The sequence below is a fragment of the Melopsittacus undulatus genome, chromosome 10 (genome assembly GCF_012275295.1).
Source record: "Melopsittacus undulatus isolate bMelUnd1 chromosome 10, bMelUnd1.mat.Z, whole genome shotgun sequence".
Lineage (NCBI taxonomy): Eukaryota > Metazoa > Chordata > Aves > Psittaciformes > Psittaculidae > Melopsittacus > Melopsittacus undulatus.
This window is the reverse complement of record NC_047536.1, coordinates 11608265-11630500: the sequence shown is the minus strand read 5'-3', so window position 1 is coordinate 11630500 and position 22236 is coordinate 11608265. Positions and strand designations below refer to the sequence as shown.

The 22236-nt window shown below is 45.1% G+C and overlaps 1 protein-coding gene across 1 annotated transcript in view; it reads right to left on the bottom strand.

Annotated features, from left to right (window-relative positions):
- ADAM19 (ADAM metallopeptidase domain 19) overlaps positions 1-22236 on the bottom strand; it is a 32095-nt gene that overhangs the window by 5165 nt on the left and 4694 nt on the right. The window contains exons 4-21 of the mRNA XM_005147367.3: positions 14008-14086; positions 13096-13172; positions 11351-11543; positions 11064-11129; positions 9629-9700; positions 8651-8817; positions 7436-7520; positions 7056-7195; positions 5293-5470; positions 4518-4607; positions 3084-3279; positions 2701-2809; positions 1971-2175; positions 1374-1454; positions 1069-1177; positions 836-968; positions 527-593; positions 77-271 (exon numbers count right to left, since the gene is read on the bottom strand). Of these exons, the coding sequence (XP_005147424.2) occupies positions 77-271; positions 527-593; positions 836-968; positions 1069-1177; positions 1374-1454; positions 1971-2175; positions 2701-2809; positions 3084-3279; positions 4518-4607; positions 5293-5470; positions 7056-7195; positions 7436-7520; positions 8651-8817; positions 9629-9700; positions 11064-11129; positions 11351-11543; positions 13096-13172; positions 14008-14086 (2242 nt within the window). The remainder of the gene's footprint in view (positions 1-76; positions 272-526; positions 594-835; positions 969-1068; positions 1178-1373; positions 1455-1970; positions 2176-2700; positions 2810-3083; positions 3280-4517; positions 4608-5292; positions 5471-7055; positions 7196-7435; positions 7521-8650; positions 8818-9628; positions 9701-11063; positions 11130-11350; positions 11544-13095; positions 13173-14007; positions 14087-22236) is intronic.

Sequence of the window (22236 nt, the reverse complement as noted above, 5' to 3'; positions counted from 1 at the left end):
CCAGGGTGAGAGCCATCACTCTCAGTACAAGCCTCCCTTCAAACCACACCTGCAGGACAGTAGCACAACCCCATACCTGAGAGACAGCAGGTCTGGGAGCAGGAGGTGCCGGTCTACTCGGGGGTGTCCGACGGACAGTGTCCTTTGCATTGGACTGCCCCACACCACACATGTAGCCAGTGGAGAAGGCAGATGGCTGCTGCAGGTTTATTCGGAGCCCTGGAGCTTGCTGGGGAGGAGGTTTTGATGGGATCTGAGGGAAGCCAATCACCTGTGCAGAAGACTGGGAGTTAGGTGTTTCCACTTCAAACCACCTTTTTACTTTCCGCTACACTTTTGAGGATCTACATAAGGTCTATGAGCCACATAGTGGAAAACATTGCCTGCAACACCAGTATGTCTAATAGGTGTTTTATCCATCCTTTGATAGAACCTCTCCCTAATTGCAGTGGGAGAGGGAAACACATCCCATATCTTAGGGAGCAGCATCTCTCCTCAGGGAGGTGGAAGTTGACCTTGCCCCTACCTTCCTTTGCTCCTGTGGGGTTTTCAACTTGAATGCAGGGTTTGCATGTCCATTTCCAGAGGTGTCACTGACAATGACAGAAAGAAAAGAGTGTTATTTCCTTGGTACATTTTCTCCTTTTCCTTTGCTGTATTTTCCATTATGTTTTAACTGAAGTAAAAAAAAAGAAAAAAAGAGAAGCAAATACTGACTATACCAACAAACCCATGTAGTTATATTCCTGACAGCTTTTGCAACTTCTCTTCTGTCCTCACACTGAAAGGCGGTGGATGCAGGCAGGCAAGGCAAGGCACCACACTGACAACTTACCTGAACTGTGGGGTCTTCTTTAGAGAACAGATGGCAAACTTATTCCAGCATTTCAGATAGTAGAATAAAAACACGATGATGAGAAGGAGAATGGGAGCCAGGATTGCAAGAGTTATCGCAATTGCTGAAGAGCCTGAGGACAAGAAAGTAGTTTGTTAAATGGAAAACTCTCTGCTCCTCATTTAATTCAAGTCCCTCTGAAGTGCCATCATAGCGGATTTGGTCCTACTCACCTTCAGGCATGGGGGGACCACTGTCCAAGCTTCCACCCCTTCCCTGCTTATTGCAAAATGGGGGAGCCCACCCCTGGTTGCAGTGGCAGTTCTTGTTGTTATTGCAGACCTAGAATAGGAAGACTTAAATACATTAGTCCACAGACCAGAAAATGCATCAAACATGAGAGAAAGAGCAAGTCAAGAGGCCAAAGTCCAAAGCAAACATAAGTGTGGTATCAGAACTGAGCTGAACAACCATACACAGACAAATGGCAGCCCATGCTGCTTTAGTCTGAAATGGAGATGAAAAAGACAACACCTACTCCATGGCCATGGCACTTCTTGTTACAGCTTTCAGAATCAAATATTATGGATGTATTCTGGCAGCGTCCCTCAAAGCACACCTGTAGAGAAAGGATCCAAGAACTCAGTGTTAGCTCTTTGAGTTATGCACTATACTACTGTCTTGTGTGGTTTTGTGACTTGTGGGGTCCCAGACAATACAAGTAATACCCTGGGAAAGACAACATGCCATGAAGTTAACCCAGCTCCCAAGCAAATATAATCACTACCTAAGTCCCAGCTAACACACATCAGAGAGGAGTGGGAGCTCAGAAGTTGATAGCTTGGCCATGCCCATGTGGCAAGTCTTTGAGGGAACTTTCAGGTGTCTTGATTTCTTATGGCCCTTCTCACCTTTAAGCAAGACAACCTCAACTCACTAGCAAATTCCAAATTCAACACCGGCCCTGGCCTTCATCTGGCAAAGACATAAGGTATGGCCTTTGGTGTGTATTCTACCATTGCTCCTCAGAAGCCTCTAAGAAATTGTTATAAAATTCTAGAAAGACATTAGACATAAGAAATGAATGGCTTGATATACTGAACTTCCCCTCAAGCCATTACAGGCTTGTACCTACATGATGGCTCCCACATTTTGTTCCTGTCAGCACCAAGCCAGGATCCAGCATCTCCTTTTCTTCACTGTCAGATCTGTACACATGGGTCCCTCGGCACCTCAGCTCCGTCCTCTGCATGAGGATAGTCGTATCTATGGCCACTGCGTTGGACTGTAGGGGTTTGGAAGCAGAGCTCTGGCACTGGATCTTCCCACATTTAGCGTCTCTGATTTCAAAGGAAAGACTAAAGTGATTCTTTCTGGCTTGCTGAAAGTTTTGTAGGCATCAGGTCTACATGTGAATTAAAGCAGCAGTGTTGAGTCATTGTTGAAGGGCAAAACATCAAGCACTTCCCAAGAGCTAGCCCAAGCAACAGTGCTAGGTACTGATGGCACTATTTCAATATCCTCATGGGTAGGCCAGCCTCAGCAAAATCACAGATACAACTAAGAAGTTTTTGTTTCACTTTAAAAGCTACATTTAACTTATGGATTTGAAAACCCCTCTTCTGTTACTTTGGAAAAAATATCAGCTAGATGTTTTAAAATGCAAAGGGCAAGGGAAATGGTAAACTTAAAGCTTCAGTGTGAGGAGCTCTTAAGAGCTCTAAGTCCAACAGGGATGCAACTGGCTTCCAGGAGGCAGAGGGGATAGTAAAACTGATCCATGTTTTTGTTTCATCTACTGCCATATATTTTTGTAATATATAAAAATATCTCCAATGAGCAGTTCTTGGCTGCCACTCTCCCACCTCATCTCACACTTCCTGTAGTTGCCATAGATGTCCTTCCCACAGTTCCCATAGGTGTCTCCAGCGGCATTAACCTTCTCAAAGCAGGCATCTGGTGCTGGCCTTGCTCCTGCATGGAAGAGACTCATATGGCTATGGAGCCTCCACAGCCCACCTCACTCCATGCTAACCACTCAGTTGTTCTATTTCTGGGATGGTTTGAACATGGAAAATTTCTGCCGCTTCTTCCAAGCAAGCAGGGCAGGAGAAAAGGCTCCCCAGACTTTGCTACTGATGACAGGTATGGAAGGTACTAGTGCTTTACACAGGGTAACAATAGCAGGATCCTACATAACATTGCCTGTTCAAAAGACAGTGTATTTTACTGCAAGCAGTTTCCTTACCAGGCCCCCACAATTGTATGCACTGGTCTTTATACGTAAGGCACATGCCACTGTAGCAATAGGCCTTTCCTCCATCGCAGGGAGCCCCATCTATTTGGTAAGAGTTGGAGGGGCAAAATGGTGACTTGCCAGTGCAGTATTCTGGGAGGTCACAAAGTCCTGCTCTTTCCCTGCAGAGAGTTCCTGGAGACATCAGCTAAAAAAGATATAAAGGGAAAAAGACTGGATTATTGCTTGGCTCCTTTGTGGTTTCATGTTTGCACAACATATCCCTGTAGATGAGAAAAACTCCTGCATGTGTCTCCTTATCCACTTCATCTTAGGCTTTTTGAGGTCAGCAGTGATCAAAATGACTCTGCAACTTCATTAAGTGGGTGAGCTGTGTAAAATCAAATTAATGACTGGATCACTTCCCTCGGTAGTGATGAGATCATGCACACAAAATAAGGATGCCAGATCTCAAGGGGACACTGATCCATCTCCCTCTACCCTAGGGTAGGATCTGATTTAACTCCACCATTTCTGGCAGATGTTTGTGTAATCTATCCTCAAAACCCTCTCTCTTTGGTAAGTTTGTTTCACTATTTGCTGTCATTTCTGCTGGAGACATTTTTCTAATGAGTAACTTCTGTCTCCTTTGTTCACGAGTTTACCCAGTTCATTCTTGTCCTTTCCACCGTAGACATGGAGAACGTAATGGCATGCACATCCAGGAGGTTTTTCCAAATCTCTTGTGGAAGAAGTGAGTCCAGCTGAATTCCTGGAACATTGTTTTCCACATGCCCAGGATTGTCAGTAAGAGCACAGAGGTAAACGTGCAAACTCAAAACTGAGCTTCAGGGAAGTGTTTGGCTATGTTCACTTTTGAGTTAATTTTCTGGCAAACCTTGAGATCTTTGGCTCCAAAATCAGAAACACATTTTAACCAGCCTCTATAAAGAAAGCTGAGATTTAAAATTACAGTGGTTGTATGTATACAATTATCTCTGCTAGCATTTCTTCATCAAGCACCTGGGCTAAAGGAATTCAACTGCATCACAGGAAAAGAGGATTCAGAGCAAAGAGAGCTTCAGACTAATCCCCAGAGGAAGTGTTTGCTTCAAATGCTCTGTCTAGATTTCTTCTAGAGCCAAAACAGAGAAATATTCATTCTGATTCATCCCACCCCTAAGTGAGAAGCAGTGAGACTTCATTCCAGCAGCACTCACAGCTTAAATTATCACCGGACTCACTTAAATTAGTCATCTAGAGAAAGAACTTCACTGGTTTGATTGCACTGTAGCTGTTGTACCTAAAAATCAGACCACTGCATGCAGGTGAGGAGCTGAACTCCACATTTGGCTGTGTTTGCTCCCCTTTCCCCTCCATTTTTCAGCCTTACACTTCCACCACCATTATTCCCCGTTTTCTCTTAGGAAAACCCAGAGATCCCACCTTGCACTGATGACAGCAGCTGCCATGAGCACATTCAGCATCCAGCTTCAGGGAGCAGGTTCTGGCATCGCAGCAGGGGTTATTGCATTCCTAAAAGAGAGAGAGATGCAGCGGAGTTTACAAGGCAGATGCTCAAGACAGGAACATGCCAGAGCATTGAAGTGTGAAGCTGAGGCTAATCTGTTCTCATACATGATGAATTACATGCACACAAAGTAGCACCCTTCCTTCTACAATATGTTCATGATATCCAGCATGTGCTGAATTACAGTACTGCATAACTGTATCCTCTGTTGGACTGACTGGATATTATAGGTTTTACTCCTTACATGTGGCAAATCTGGGCTGCAGGTTCCAGCTCACTTTTGTCTTATTAGTCAAAGTATGAGCTAGGAAAAGTGAGATGTAGTGCTAAGAGAAGCTCCATCATTATCAGGAATGGAGCTGTAGGTAAAGTGAACTTACATATGGAAATGCAACATCTAAGATTGCTTTTTGTTCTCTTTTTTAAATGAAGTTTTCATCACCTTGGTTCAGCCATGGATTACAGAATCCCCAAGTTCTGGGATGCATTGTGCTATTATACACTGTGAGTTAGACATGATACTTTATAACCTTGATTTACATTGTATAAACATTTATGTACAGGGAAGGTATGCACATTTCCTGCACAACCAAAAGCTGTTTACATATCACACAACTGTACTTGTGAAACACATAATAAAATCATAGTGTCCCACTAAACCCCAAACAGCTGGATCTGAGCAATTATTACCTCCACCTCTCCACAGTCACACTCCTCCCCCTCTTCCAAGTAGCCGTTTCCACATTTCTTTCCTCCATACATTTTTCTGGTATCCGGCATATTGGAGAGACACATCCCTCCACCAGACTGCAGATACTTCTCCAGCTCTTTCCTATTGCACCGGTTGAACACCTTGGGGAATGGGTGCCTGAATGTGAACAGTGTAGAGAAACATCAAGACAAATGTGGGCAATGATTAGAGAACCAAAAAGGAGGACATACAAACCCTGGCAAGTGCCAAAGGACACAGGTTTCCCTCTGAAGTCTATAAAACTGTGCTAAAGCAAATTGTGGTTTTGTGTGCCTGTTCCAAATCAGATCCATTTGGATCACACTGGAAGATGAGGTGAGATTGCACTGCAAGACTGTCTAGAAACAGTGGCCTTAAAAATAAACTTCATTGAAGCAAAATACATTGAGTTAAACTTGACTTTGGTAGCTAACAAGTATGTCTGTCCTTACCTGCTCACTACTGGTGCTGTGGCTTATTCCTAACTGCTTGAAAAAGCCAGAGAATCCAGCATTCAGACTGTGAATAACTGCTTGTGAATCTAACTACTAAAAATAACATTTCTTTTTTCCTATCTATCGCCTCATTGCAAAGGATGTGAATATTTTCTGCTATGTGAATAATTAATTTCTGTTGTTGCAATGCCAGAAGCTATGCACTCTATATATGACCATGAATGTGTGTGTTCATGCTGCATGCTCTACTAGCATGCCACAATGTTTTCACTTCTCACCTAAATGTTCTTCCTTATTTGGAGAAAATAATGTACGTAAAAGAAGATATCTATGGAGAAAATTTCCTGCTAAACCCCAAGGAGGAAGGTTTGAGGGAATGGGAAACGTGGCTTTAAGTGAATGGGTTCATCTGACGTGTTTACGTGACTGAAATATGGAAGCTGGATCCCTGTGGGTTTCCAGTCACTCTCACTTCCCCTTTCTCTCAAATCCAGCTATTTGTTTTCTTTTAAACACAGGCTTTCTGTGGCTCATTGAAACCAAGCAGTATTCTTACAATATGCAGTCAATCTGTTCTCATGTCTTCTGACTTAGAAATATAGCCCTATCACTGTGCCTTTTAAGAAAAAACAGTTCTTTCCTGAAGCAATCCTTTTTCTTCTCATTACCGCAATCTGACACATACGAGCTTTTGTACCAGATGCTTTAGAAACCCTGTCAATGATCTATCTATGCGTATCATGTGCAACACAAATGAAACCCCTGTAAACCTCTGCCAAGGTTACGTATGTTCTGGTCACCCCTGTTTCTCTGTACCTGCTGGCAATAGGCAGTCCAGGTTTTGCAGAAGGATGTGTGTCTACATGTATTGAACGTGCTTTGGGTTGTTGGATCATTTGGTATGACAGAGTGCAAAGCACAAAATCTGATAAGGGGCTAGAGGGGCCCTGAGACAGTCTATCAGGACTGAAGATAGGAAAATCTTCTTTTTTATCAGGCAGTTTAGAGCTCCATTTCTAAATGCTGTCATGTGCCTGTGTTACCTAAGGCTAATCTCAGGCAGGATAAATTCATTGGGAATATATCAATTTGCTACTGATACATGAGCCAGGGTTTGTCCAGCAGTATTTTCTCTATAAATAGAGAGAACTGGCTCCAACAGGCAGCAACAGACCCACCATCAGTCTGCATATGTACCCTTTACTCTACCAAGGCTCTTGTAATGAAGCCCTTTCATTTCTCCTTTAGATCATGTAAGATGAACTCACCCAGTTGCTGAAGCCATGATGCAGCCTCCATCTTCTGCAGGTGTATTACAGCAGCCAGCTGAATCGTGATTCATGCCAAAATTGTGTCCCATCTCATGGGCAATGGTAGCAGCAACACCAATGGCATTTTCAGAGTGATCCTGTGCAAGGTCAAAGAAGCACATCAGCATTTTACCTGTGCCTATCCTGAGTCAATGGGGTACATAACATTTCTTACTACTACATGAAGAAAACATCAACTGAAGGTGTTCCTGCCTATAAGCAGGTGAGCTAAAGGGCCTCCCAGGAAATATTCACTTCCTGAGCTTTAGGAGGCATCTATCCTATGCATTCACTGCTGGAAAGATACTTCATGTTTGGTATTATTAGCAATTACTTACCATGTTTACTCCTCCTGACTGGAAATCAGAGCACATGGCCATCACAGGAGCCAAGCCTACTGTGGTACCTTGGAAGGGTACACCCCTAAAATCAACCCAGAAAAGACCATGAATTGGCACTGAGGCCCTTGAGAAGGCAAGGCAGAGAAATGCATCCTGCAGTCCACAGCTTCATACATATACACAGTATGAGGTGAATACATTTTCTTTAGTAGCATCTTCAAGTGTAGGACATCACAGCAGAGTTACAGAGCCTTAAGACCTATTTTTCTTGGACTACTACTTGGGTTTATGGGACAAGCAGTCAATCCTGGATTTTGTAATGGTCTGTTGCCAAAAAAGTGCTCCTGCTGAGCTTTGCAACAAGCACAGAAAAGACTATTTCTGGATCCTTAACTGGGAACTGTTTGTGAATACTTAATTTACCATAAGCCTGACAGTTGCCAGCTTGGGATTCAGGGACTTGACAGAGTCCTAGATAACATCTCTGAGGTGCAGCCATGCTCGGCTCCTGCCTGGTGAGCCAGAATTCTGCATTATCCCTGCCAGCATGTCTGAAATGGGAGCCCTAAAAATTGTGCTCAGGACATGACTAGGTAGATGAAATACAACAATGTTAAAGAGGAAAAAAACCTACAAGCAAAAAACAACCAAACAGAACAAGGGAAACTGCATTTCAGTTGTGCAGGTTTTTCCTGACTTGTCATTATTTACTGGTGGATAAATTATCATGGAAGAGGTAAGGAGATCTTCCAGTGACATCTGCATTGCTGGCCACAGCTACTGGCCCTAATGGGATCAGTAGGGTGAGTCACAGGCCATCAGTTAGCTCCCAACACTGTGTCTTCTGGGCCTCAGTGGGATGAGTTAGGAATGAATGACTTCCACAGAGGGTTTAGGTCCCCTTTACAGGTCTTGCTTATGGTTCAGATTTCCTTGAGGTTCTACATGCAGCTGTGACAGATCATGTGCAGCTGCGTGTGATACACACAATAAAGCTGATGCACTTTGATGCATGTGTATGGAGACTGCAGCATAGCCTGGGACCTCCACTTTTCCAAACATGGTTGTGCTCTGAGTGCCAGAGCTTAATGCTGGCTGAGCAGCCTCTACATAAATCTGCCACTCTGAATATTAGGATGATACAGCTTTACGTAGTGATTTCTCACCACCAAACCCACTTGACAGAAGGAGCTTGAGGAGAAATAAACTTACGTGATCAGCTGGGCATTATCGTGTTTTCTGTGCACCCGCTCCTTGCTACTCCAGGCCAGAAAAGACTTCAAGGTGGAGTAGGGATTCTCACTTACATCACATTTATTCCAGTTACTCCAGATCTCCAGCCCCACCAAGGCAATCCGGATATTGAGGGATCTGTAAAACTAAGATATAGGAAGGAGAAGAGATGACAAAATAAGCACCACTGATTTCTTTTAAGATGTTTAAATATTGAGTATGAATCCTGCTAAAGTTTACTACAGATACACATGTCCAGAAAAGATGCTCCCTCTGGCAATGCATTGCAATGTCGTGATGCAGCTCTGCAGAGAGAAATGTGCACCACTCACAAACCTAAACTTGATTCAACTAGAGATGCTAAACTTTCATTTTTAAATGAATGACAAGAAGAGAAACCAAGATTGGCGACTCACGTCATGTTTATTGTTACATATGCCAAAATTCCTGAAAAGAAGAAGGATGCTGCCTGCATCAAGCACTAACAGGACAAGTCTTCATGGGCAGTGGGGTGGAAGGAGTTTAAGGGGAAAAGTGAATGGAGTAGATCCAAAAAGTACCACTTGGTACCACTGCAAGGATGAACTCTGAAGGCTCCTTCTAGCTCTAGTTGCCAAGATTTCTACTTGCCAAATTGCCAAGTCAGTCTGAAGGAATACCCCAGTCACTTGTCAAAAAGCATTATTTAGGTAACACAGTTAATAGAGATGTATTAAAACAGAGACACTCATGATGGCTCCAAGTTAAGGAATGGAGATTCCCCCAGCCCTTCCCTCATGTCCAACAACAGAACTGTTTGGTAGATGCTCTGCACTCCCCAGGTCACTGAGGAAAGCAGTAGAGAAAAACTGCTGAAGCGTTATTCTGACCCACAGTAAGGCAGAATTCCTCTGTCACAATTCTCACAATTCAAGATTTATGCTTTGGTTTCCCCATTTCACACACACCCAAACTCACCTTATCTACGTAATTAGCAGCCTCCACTAATTTAAGCCTTGTTGCTTCAATGTTGAAGTGATGCTTCTGAAACTGAACAAAATGAACATGTCAGGCAGTACAAAGGCAACTAGAAGAGCAGAAATGTGTTAAAATGAGTCACACTACTCTAGGAATAAGAGGGTAACTACAAAAGGAAGCCCAGAAGTTTTCCTCACTGTATCTCTGAGTACATGTATATTCAGAATTCATCCCTAGCATCCCACTGCAGCAATGTTAAGCACTGGTAATAACACAGTGGAGCAACCCAAACTTATCAGAGCCCCTAGAGCCAGGGGCTGACAAAGAACTGACAAATGTGCCAGGTAAAATATATGGTAACATCACTTCATGTCTGAGGTCAAAGCTGCCATAGCACTCATTACATCGCACTCATACAACCAGTGAAGATGAATCATCAAATTTGCCTGTTTAAACCACCTGGCAATTAGAAGTTAATTTTAGCAAACTTTGATTTAAGGAATTAAAGGTGCAAAATGTTAGGTTTTTTGTTTAACAGACAACAAAACCTAGGGCTTTTCTTCTAGGCAAGGCAGACAGTAAAGCAAGGGCAGTTAATGACAGCAATGCATGGGTGCCCACCCCAGCTTGTCTAATCAAATGAACAACATATGGCAGTATAATGTGTTTTCTCACAGTTTCCCTGTTATCCTGCTACCCAATAGAGAAAACAAACAGGTTCTGCCTTTAGTTTTGTTCCAAATAAATGAATAGCCCAGAGCACTATGTGGCTTTCCTATTGGAGTTTCAAGTTGTAAATTATGACAGGACCAGCCTGACTCCTGTCTGTGCTGGAGTTTAAAAGATCAGCAAAACACTGTGTAGTCTGCACTGTCAGTAAGTATGTCTGGTGTGCTGCCCAGGCTGGGGTTGGGGGAGGGATTGCTAACTTCACTGGGTCTCTTCCAGCCCTATTCTATGATCTGGAGCCTTAAAATGTCTGTTTATATATTTGCTACCAGCTCAGGGCAGAGGATAATCATAGTTATCTTCTCCAGAGATGAAGTCTACTACTGCAGAGTTAGAAGCATGTTGTTCTGGAAACCCTCAAGTCACCCTAGGCTGAAGGCATTCTCCCATCAGTAACTAGGGCCAATCACTGGTACCTTGGGAGGTCAAAACTGATCTCTAACCCTCATCCTTCATCCATATCACAACCTGCATCTCTCCCCCAAGCAACAGTGGGCTGTTGTGGGTGGCAGAGGGTTCATAGCTGCTAGGACTAAAGAGACCAAGACACAGCTTCCCCTGTCTGCTGGTGAGGGTAGGACCATTGAGATGGCAAGAGGAAAACTGCTGAGCTCCAGCTTCCTTCCCCACCCCAGGAGATGCTGCAGGTGGGATGCTCACTCTGGACCAAGTGTTCAGTTGACATAATCATGATCCCATTTCTTACCTCTGCATAATCAGCCACAAGCAGAAGCTCCACATACTTTGTAGCCTGCAGAGCCTCCCGTTTCACCTACAGCAGCAATAACACAGGTTATTTCCTCAATATCGCCCAAGAAGCTCTTCACAAAATATAGGTACAGGCTGTTTTTCCTGGTTTATTTTTCACTGGCAATTCCCCCTGCCCCATCACACGCAGGGACCTCCAGGTTATGATTGACTTATAGCAACTAAGCATCACATGTCAGTTTAGATACAGCCAGTGCCCATGTTCCTGTCCTCAGCCCTGCTCACCCTCTGGCGTGGTGGTTTCATCCCAGCTGTGAAGTCCCTGAGCCAGTCTTTGGTTGTGTCCCCAGTGCCCTGGTAGCCACAGGCTCCTCTCTGCAATCTCAAGTCATCCAACCTGTAAATGAAGTGCTGGTTTGGGCTGTCAGGAGCTGGCTGTAAGATATAGCTGGAATTGCTGCTCAGTACAATAAGTCCTCTGTTGAAATGGGAAGCAATAAGAGGGAAAGTTAGTTACTATCACAGCAACTGCAAGCAAATCCTTCTGCTGCTGCTGAGTTCCCATCTGATCCTGGCAAGGCACTTATCCGTAACAGGACATTTACGTCATTAATAAAAAGGATGGGAATATTTTGAGTTCAGAGGGGAGAATCCTCGAGCTTGCATATTTCAGTGGGCCTCAGACATTTAGTTGAAGGGCTTTTGGAGATGTGTTGCAACAGTGCTAACCTGAGAAGCACTAATTTTAAGTACAGCTTTTTCTTGGAGGGACAGTGAAAACTTTTAAACCAATTGCAGACACTTGTCTTTAACAGAACTGACCTGAAAAATGTAAAGACTTTGTCAACAGAAGACAAAATCACAGTTCTTTCTGTGACTTGCACACAGCCATATGGCTCTGGGTTTCTCAATGAGCGTGTTACAGTCAGGGGAGCTGTGCTTGATGCTCACTAGATGCATGGCTCGATGGGCAGCACACCTTCCTGTGAAGGCTCAGAATGAAAACAGCTATGTGTGTGCAGCTCCTATGCCTTCCTGGCAATTAGAAAAGGATGCCAAGGAGCTGCCAGCACACGCTGACAGTGCAGGGATGCAGGAACCCGACTGCATGTACACACTAAGACATTTCTGCTCTCTCTCACAGATGGAAGGCAGAGCCTAGGAAAAGGCAGTCTGATGGGAGCAAGGCACACCTGTGACTAGTTCAGCTTTTGGATTACTCATTGCAAGCCACAGGTGGCTGCACTGCCTTGTTTATCTCTCTAAGCTCTTTGGCCTGTGCTACAGTCACTTAAGATGTCTCGGGTTTGCTTTGGCGCTGGCTGTTTCCTGGCTGGAGCTGGTCCCATCAGCATAGCTTCCAATCAGTGCTCAAGAGCAGATGACCACTAATATCAATAAAGCCCATGTGGTGTTTGGAAACAAACTCAGAGCTGGTGTAAATGAATGCAGCTCCCTGGTCACAATGAACTGTTTCACTTACTCCTGCTGAGGATACAGATCATCTTTTCCTGCCAAAGACTCCATTACTACCCAAGAGAAGGGTTTAAATGCATAATACACACAACCCCAGCACCACCCAGGGAGAAAGCAGAGAGCAGGTCTCACAACCCAGAGAGAAGTTCAGACTTGAAGACTTTGCCCCAAAGTGCACACAAAAACTTCTTGCTGGGAGAGAATGGGAGAAGGAGTTGGTTTCTGCATTAGTGTAGAGTACTGGGCTGGGATATGGTGAGTCCTGTCCCTGTCTCTGTAATGGATGCAACACTGCGACTTGTGCTCCAATGGACTCTTGAGTTAAACTCATTGCACAAGTCCATGTTGCCAGCACAAAGAAGGAAGGAGTCTAGGAGCTAGCTAGAAGGCCGTGGTTCCTAACAATACCCAGATTTCTGCATTTGCCCAATACACTCCCTTTTATGCCCAGAATTCTTGATTGGGTGGCCTTTGAGAACAGGTTAATCTACCCAGAATGATGAGAATATGAGCGGAAACATTCCCACAGCTCCAGCATCATCGCAGGCACTTACCGCAGCCCTTGGCATGTGCTGAGCGTGACACTGGAATGCTCCCAGCCTCTCACGACCCCATGGTAAAAGCAGTGGTCCTGGAAGGCAGAAGGAAGAAGGGTTGGAAATGCAGTTTCAGGGTGGACACACACTATATTTGGGCATCAGAGTCCAAATGAGTACTGCCGATACTCCAGCAATTGTTCTCTTTGTACTGTGTTTGGCAGCTGACTATTAGAACTAAATCTCTGTGAGTCCGCATTGAAATCTGGCCTTTTGGCTGCCATGCATGGCCTGTGTAAGTACATCAAACAGCTCCTTGTTGCCAGTGAAAATTGAGAGCTTTAATCCCCAAGGAAGCAACTCAGATGGCTGCAGCATTTAGGCTGATCCAAGGCTTTCTGCATGTAACAGGAGCTGCCTATCGATGGCAGCTGGCCCTGGGTCAGGACCCAGAGGATATGCCTTCAGCCCCACAGAGGGTGACACCATGGGCAGTGGGGAAGTCCATGTCTGGGGGCTCCCGGCAAGACAAAGGCAGCCTCTGGCAGGAACAAGGAGGCTTTGGGGTAGAAACGCCAATGTGTTCATCACATCCCTTCCCCTCACCCCGGGGCAGCATTAGTAAAGATGATCTCATGGGGGGTTTTATCTCTTATTTTTGCATCGTGACCAATGCACATCTTTGTGCCACTGCAGTGGAGAGGCAGCCAAGGCCTGCGTGAGATCAGTGATTTATGGCTTTTATACTGAACAGGAGCCAGCTTATATGGGCTGGTTTTCCCAAAGGCTGCGAATGTCCCCAATGTGGAGTACCCAGTGGCAAAACTAAAAGCAGGAGGATGAGCATTGGGAGGAATAAACAATTTCTCAGCACCCAGAGAGAGGGGAACAATGCTTTCCCACAGGAGGGAAAGCAGACACTGCACTCACCGTGTGGGTCAGAGAGATGGTCTGTGCTTGTCCAGTCTGGCTGTAATGAGTCTCAGTGTAATCTGGTGCAAAGAGGTTTCTGCAGACACAATGGAGGGGGTGAAAGAAAAGAAAAAAGACAGTAAAACCTTTCTTTATGTGCTTCCCAGGTGTGCTAGAAAATTGGCTAGATCCAGCTCTTTCTGAAGTCAGTATGAACATTCCTGTTGCTGTGAACCACCACTGTGAACTATTTGCCATCTGTAGCATGAAACTGAGTGCAACACAGAGAAGGCAGGCAGGAGACTGGTATTTGTGAGACACCAGCAGTGCTGTATCTCAACAGAGCACTCTGCTCTGGACCAGCACATTCTGCCTGCAAGGCACTTGTTAATGCTGTCTCCAGGGAGGCAGCGGCTAATGGCTTCCTGGTGGCACAGGAGCCATCTGAACTGCTGCAGGACTAATGTTGCAGGCTGTGTTTTACAGTGCAGAGTGATGTGATGGCAGAGGGTCAGAAGGTGGAAGCATAGCTGACGTCACCACATCCATCTATCTTCTGCCCTGGCAGGACCTGAGCACTTCTCTGAAACACCTCCACTTCTGAGAGGGCACAGCACTCATCTTCCTAAGTGCTCTTTTAAGCCATTTATTAAATTAAACTAAGGCAGAAACCCAGCATCATCATTGTCACTTAATGGATACAAGTCTCTGTGCAGAATTTCCTTTACTACTGCCAAGTTATGCCCCAGATACACTGGGATTAGATTCAGAGCACTGAGTCCAGCATAGCAAGCACACCACAGGCCAGTTCAGGACACATTCGGGCACTGGTACAAGTTCTCAGCTCAAATCCAGACTCTCTCCAGTGCCCAAATCTGAGTACAATAACGGAACAATCTGCATCTGCATTTCAACTTCTGCTCAGAAGCCAATTCACATCTTTGTCCTAGGAAAATGCTGATTCCCTAATTTGAATATGTTCGTGTCAACCTCATATAGACAATATACACCCTGTCTTCAGCCCAGGATCAGACCAAAAGCCTATAAAAGGAGCTCCTGTGCACTGAATAGTAAGCGGTTTGATTTCGTTCCAGAGGAAACAGCCTTCCCCTTCTTTTTAAACATCTGCATTTGCTAAACAGTGATCTAAAAAAGTGCAGCAAGTCAAAATCTGGGCCAAACCAAGAAGGTCATATCCTGTGTCCATCTCAGCAGCCATAAAATGTAGGTTTAAAGCAGCTTTTTAAAACAATGGCCTCACTCCAGAAATTTGGAGGAGGATCACAGGACATGTCCCATCTATCAAACAGGCTTCTGCAGCAACCCCGCAGTGCTACCAGGCCACTGAAGTGACATTTGCCATGCCATGAGGATACTACATGCATCCTGGGCAGCCCTTCTGCATCCCTGTTCAATGCATTTTATGCACTACATTTTGAATTATGGCCTGCAAGAAAGCAAGAAATAAAACATTTTCTTCTTTTCTTTGCTTGATTTCTTTAGGCTGGATGAGGAAAGCTGCATCAGAAGGAAACTAAATGTTTTTCCATCTGCCTTGGGTTTTGGTGTGTGAAGTCTGGTCTAATCTACCCTTTTTGTTTAAATAAGGGATTGGGTGCTTGTAGTATCTAACTAAATTAGGCCAGAGCAACAGGAAATCCAACCTGTTATCAGTGTCTGAAAGTGCTCTCCCTATCCTGGCATCCAAAGGCTCAGACACCTGAACAAGTACAATGGCTTAGTGTCAGACAAAACTGTGGGCCACCGTTGCATTCAATGTTGGGAATGCAACAGCTTTTACCTTCACTTTCAAAGTTCACTGTCACCCAGGAAAGCTCATTTTGTTTCTTTCTGATGTGCTAATTCTCATCACTAGATCCTGTCAGTGATCAGGAGGAGAGATTGCTGCATTCAGCTATCTCAGCTATGTAAACTGAAGATAAGCACAGAAGCTTCATCTCACAGAAAGTAACTCCCTTCATCTCCCTGACTGCAGTAGCTTGCTCAGCATGAGGCTGCAAGAAACAAATGTTTAATCAACAGATTGCATTAACTCACAGGAAATTGCCTTGAGCAATGTGCTCTGGCAGGTATCTGGTCTGTGTAAGACTGTCATTTCAAGAGGAGACAGTAAACCAGTGTGCATCCGCCCAGTGCTACCAAAGCCAGAATTAGACACCAGCCCATGGATTTCCAGTAGCTGAGGCTTGCACAGCCTATTTGTTTCATTCCCAAACAAGCACGCTTTTGTTTTCTTCCCATTTCTTTATTCTTGGAAAGCATTCACTATGAATAGCTATTTTATCTCTCGTCCAGCATTGACCATGAAACTCCCCAGTGCTTTGACTCCTGTCCAGCCCCATGGTGCTGTCACCTAGCCCAAGTGTCGAGCTGGGCCGTGCTGAGCACCAGAGCCCAGCACAGCAGGTTTCAGGGCACAGGATGATGCCACACAACTCTTGCTGTGTGCACATCCCTTTCTACCTGCTGGCTGAGGCTATAGCACCTTCTAAGGTGGCTTAAGGAGCTGAGAGGTCTGCCTGAATTTCTAGGGTTATTTATGCAGCTGCTGAACTGAAAGCATCTGGCTGAGCAGTGCCATGTTACAACTTTCAAGCCTCTCTCTACTAGCTCATTCCTATCCAGCAGGCTACATATAAAGAGTCCAGCTTCTTATTCTGAGCTTGAAAAAGCCCTGTTTTGAAGACCTTACCCTGCCTTAACACAGGAGAGCTCTGGGACTCTTGCAGCACTAAGAAGGGTTCTCACACTGCATTACATGGTGTGTGGTGAGCAGGGCAGTGAGGAAAGAGGAAAACCAACAGAACATCTTGTTCTTGCAACACTCTCTGGGTGCTATTGCACTTTGAGCCTCTGAAAGTTCATTCTCAGCCCCACTCACTTCCTCAGCTAGCATCAAGTTTTCCACCAAACTGTAAATAAATAGAAAAGAAGCCTTATTTCCAGCTCAGAGTACACCAGATTTATCAGTCAGTCTTGTTGCTCTTAAACAGGAGAGGTTAGTGAGACACACAGACCTCAAAACCTTATCTATCATCATTTCAGGACAGCACCACTGCCAGGCTGAATAGCTGATTCCAGGGCAGCTCAGGCCTGCAAGGCAGTGGTTGACCTGCTTCACTGTTTCCAGAAGAGCTAAGAGCTCATCTCCTTGCTGGAAAAAACAGTACCATTTGATCCTTCCTTTGTTACATTACACATCTCAGTGTGGACCCCTTTAGCAGCTCAGGATGAAGCTGCAAAAGTCTGGATGCAAAATAGCATCACTTAAAGGCTTCCGAGATGCAGTCAGGCAGCTGGCAGATTGCTAACACACATCATCTTCCTAAAAGGCAGCATGGAGTCCCTCATTAGGGATTTATCAGCATGAAGAATTGATGAAGTAAGGGGAAAAGCTTGTTTTGGATAGGAGCACTCTCCTTTGCTAAACCTCAGTCCCAGCTGCAGACACATGGGGCTGTTTGAGGCCAGAGTAAGCTACACATGAGAGCTCAGGCTGTTCTAGAGAGGCCTTCACACCTTTCCAACAGCGACCATCTTTCGGCAAGATCAGTCATTTCCTAAGATCCAGCTCAGGGTGGACTAGCCTGCTCTTGGCAGGATTTGTTCCCCAGAAAACCCTGGGAGCTGGGTTAAATACAAGCAAGGAAGCCAAGTGAAGGAAGAGTGGCTCGGTGCCATAATGTACAGATGGCTTGAGACTTGTTTCTGCTGATGACTGACGTGGAGTGATCTTGGTCCTCCTCCAGCCTGTCAATGATATCATTGTTTGAAACCAAACCCTCCTCCCCACACTGCTGTGCTGCTGCCTGGAAGGGCCCTGCCATGCAGAGCTGACATTATAGGGCAGCATGGCTCTGTTTTGCCACATCGAGATGCTGTACCAGAGAGGTCACATACTGCACACAAAAGCTGATGGTATTCAATGGGAGAAGCAGGCTGAGGGAATGGGGCTACATCCAGCTTTCTTCATTGGCAGCTGCCCCTGTGGCACTTGGAATGGTGCAAGTGCTTGGCTCATCCATCCACCACAGAGGAGCAGAGAAGCAGCTGAGGTGAGAGGGGCACATCAACACACTCCCCAAAACAGCAGGAAGCTGAGGCCTTCTTCCCACCCCCCTGTTCCCTGAAGGCTGCTCTGCAGAACCTCACCCCTATTTTCTGATATATGGAAGCAGTTTGCTCTAGCCTGTGAAACATCATTTGTCAGCACAAGCCCAAGAGGAGCTCAGACCCTTCCATCACAGGGGACTCCCATGAACACGCTCAGTTCTGCCAGCCAGAAGTCACCCATGGGCACCAAAAGGGCCTTGGTGGCACGCTGGGGCTCTTGCTAATTGGAAAAAGCAGGACTTTTCACAATTCAATCCCATTAGCAACTTAATTTGGGTTCATTTTACAGAGGGGCTTTACTGCATGCACAGCACAGATTAAAACACACCCAGGGAGTAAGAGACACTCATTTTTTGTTTCCTTCCCAAAAACAAAAGCCAAACAGCCCATGAAGCTCTCATGAGAAATATTGACTCTCAGTTCTTCAGTTGTGGGACCAAGAAAAGTGAAGCCTGCAAGCACTTACATCTCCTTCCTGTCCCTTTCCTCCAATCACAGTAAATCTGTCCAGCCAGGCTGCCAGCATCTGGGGGTGGAGGGAATTGATTCTCCCAAGAAAGTTTAGATATCAGATTTCCACCTCTAATTTGTGGTCCCACTCCATTGCCTCTCAACAGGATCCAAGTAGGGTAAGAAGGAGAGTTTGACTCCTTACCTCCCAGTGAATCAAGTGTTCCTTAAAGTCAGAATTTGTTGTCAAAACCTGTAGTAACCCCATCTGAACACCACCAACACATGACCCATGACAACGCAAGCCAGTAGGCCTGCTTTCTGTATCCACCACTGGTGGGAAATCAGAGTTTTCACCTGCCTGGAATCCTCCAGCCAAAATCTGGCACTTCATACAATCAATGAAATCCAGTGTTTTTTTCTTGACAAGTTTCACCCAGACAAAGCCTGGAGCTCTTAAGCTCCTTTCCTCAAGAGTCTTTCCTGAGAACATGTTTATTGTGTGAACAGCAGCGGTTTGGAAGGGATAAGTAGCTTCCCACCTATTGAGATGGAACTAAATTAGTCATTTATAAAGCCTGGGAAAATATCACAGGCTAAAGACTCTCCATCCCCTTCTGCCATCCACATCATCCTTGATATTCACCACGAAACCCAAGCAAATCAGGACTCAAGCAAAACCTGCTACATAGTCCTCTGGCTTACCAATGGGAACAATAAAAAGTTGCCTGGACAGGAAAAGGGAAATAAAATAAATGGGAAACTGGCTGATAATGAGTCAGTGCACAAAAGATTTAAAGGGCTCAATTTCCTCTCTGCCCCTCACAGAGAAATCACTGAATATCCCAAGGGAATGAGGAAGCTGAAAAGAAGCTATGGTTTTCCAGGTCCCAACCCTGTTTTCCTGATGACTTCAAGAGACAGCAGAGCAAGATGAAACTCCATTTCCCTCCTTTACATAACCCTTACCCTCTCCCCATGCAGGAAGCCCATTAGACATGGATGATGTATAGCACATCAGTGGAATAATCTCATATATCCTTCCTGCTCACAGGCAGGCAGCAACCTCCCCTTTTGCTCATTCAGTTGGTAGAAGAGGCCCTGGAAATGAGCAAAAGCAGGAAACAGTGAAATGCAAGTGACATACAGATCTCTTATCATTGAGAGCATCAAGCAGGCCTGGAACACTCGTTGCTTACCCAGATGGGGCCAAATGAGATTGGAAATGATGCTGCTCCCTTTCATATCCAGTTACCTAAAAATAGCTACCTGGATTGCTCCAGAAGTCAGACCAGATGATGACCTTTGGACTTTCTTTGTCCTCAGCCATCTCCACTGCTCATCTCCACTGAGGTTCTGCCACCAAGTGCCCCACACCATCACATTTGTTGTGGGCAGGCAGCAGGAAAAACACACAGGCAAAACATATATCTGTGCCCCATGCTGCTCATGGGATTCACTGCATGCAGGGACATCCCATGGAGAAGCCTTCACTACCTCGTGCAGCTGAGAATGCCTTTCCCAAGTCTCCTGTCCTCATGAGACATACAAAGAGGAAGAAGAGAGGGAGCAAAGTCTTGTTGATACTCAGGTGAGAAGACAAATTCCATGCAGATTTCTGCTGTGCAAACATGAGCTCTCCTTGTTGCTAGAAAAGGCTCACACCATGCAGTGTTGCCACACGTATCCAGAGTATCCCAGCACCCCCTCCCTGCTTGGCTCAAAGCTGCGTTTTATTAACAAATGAAAATGCTTTTTAAAAAAGTCACTTTTCATCCAAGGTTTGCAACTCAGATTCTTCCATTCATAAGCCCCAGCCAAATTTAAAGCTGTTTTATAGGCATCTCTCCATATATTTGTTGTTTGTGCAGCTTTAAGCTTTCCAATCCTGCAGCTGCAGGACATGTACTTGAGTCACTTGAAACAAGCCTGAGTTGTTTTGGGATATACTTTTGTTGTTACTCAGAAACATTAACTAATGTTGTGAACTCTGCTTGGAACTACAGTGTGGTTCCACCTTCTTATCAAGCTCCTGAACAGGAAATAGTGCAATATTATGTTAGCTGCTAATGCAATAAATGTGTTTGTAAATGCATGAAGCCCGCCCTCAGAATTGTTCTGAGCTCATTACAAAATACAGAAGTGTGCACAGTCCTGAGGAAAGATGTGCAATCATTTCTGTGTCTTGCCTCTGTGGATGAACACAATGTCCTTTTCATATGGAATATGAAATCACAGGCTTGGCGTGAACATCTCTTCCACATATTGAAAATTGTGTGTTTTTTTCAAAGCAAGTGTATCCCTCTCAAAGCCATTCAGATTGTGACTATTACCCCAGCTCTCAGAGCAAGCTTGTATTCATCAGCTTTGTCTCTCCATAAGGAGAGTGGTGAATGTGTAACAAGGCTGCCTACTCCACTGAGAATATCATTTACAACAGTATCACTAGCTTGGAGTATCTCCTTTCTAGCTTTGGGAGCCATCGGTTAAATCATATCCCAACCAGACCTGATTTATGCCAATCATTTCATGCTTGCTTCAGTGGTGGGAGTCCAGGATATGCACATGAGAGTAAACAGGAGCCAGGTTGGTGTGTTCACACCCCTGAGCTGAGCTAGGGCACAAGGGGAACAGATCACCAACCTCAGTGCAAAGCTGGTTTCCAGAGGCTCCTCTAAACTGGATGAATTAAATGACCCAGAACTCTGGGACTTGAATTTAAAAATAAAAAAAAAAAATTCCCTTAAAGTTGCAGTTCCATGATACCCACTTCTGAGCTCACTTTACAGGTGAACTCAAAACCAGAAGAAGGCAGGTTTCAGACAGCTTTGGAGGGACACTTCCCACTTGCAGATTTCACCTTCTCTCTGCCTGTGTGGGTGCCCAACAGACCCTTCAGAGAAGCAGCCTCTGATGCTGCAACTATTCAGTACCCCAAACCTCAGCTAGAACCTCAGTATCCACAGTAAGACAAGCAGTAGCAGTGGTGAGCTGGATGAGGCGGAGCAACCCCAGGCTGGGAACCCAAGGAGCCAGGCTGGATCCTGCCTTGCTGTATGCTTTGACAAGGAGAAGTTGTTTACCTCTACTTAGAAGTGCTCTATGGATGCTGATAATGACAGCATCCACAGGGCTCTCAGGAACTTCATGTGTTTGTTTGCTTCATCACTTCTCTTTTCAGTGTCTCTAAACTACTTCTGCATCTTCACAAGTCCCTGAGAAGTGGCAGCTCTCCAGAGCCTCTCATTTAATCAGGTTCAGACTTGCATATGGGGATTGTGCCATCACCTTTCTTGAACAAGGACCTGAGGCCTGGCAGAATTCCCATGTGAAGCCAGTGCCTGTGAATCACTTGCATTTTCCACAGAAAATAAGAACAAAAAGCCTCCAAGCCACTTGCTGTATTTCATCAGCCCCAGTAATGTGATTCATCCTTCAGTGGAAGTGTGTGTGTATACATCTCAATGAATGAAAATGCATTTCAGGAAATAAACACAATAGAAAGCTTCTATTATAATGATTCTGTTTACTAACAACAGCAATGAGTTTGTGTGCACTGGAAGTAGCACAACACCGCTCCCGCAAGGCACCTGGGGTTACATCAGCTTGCTTGGAGCACAGATGGATTAATTCAGCCAGGATCCTTGCCCTTGCCAGAGATAA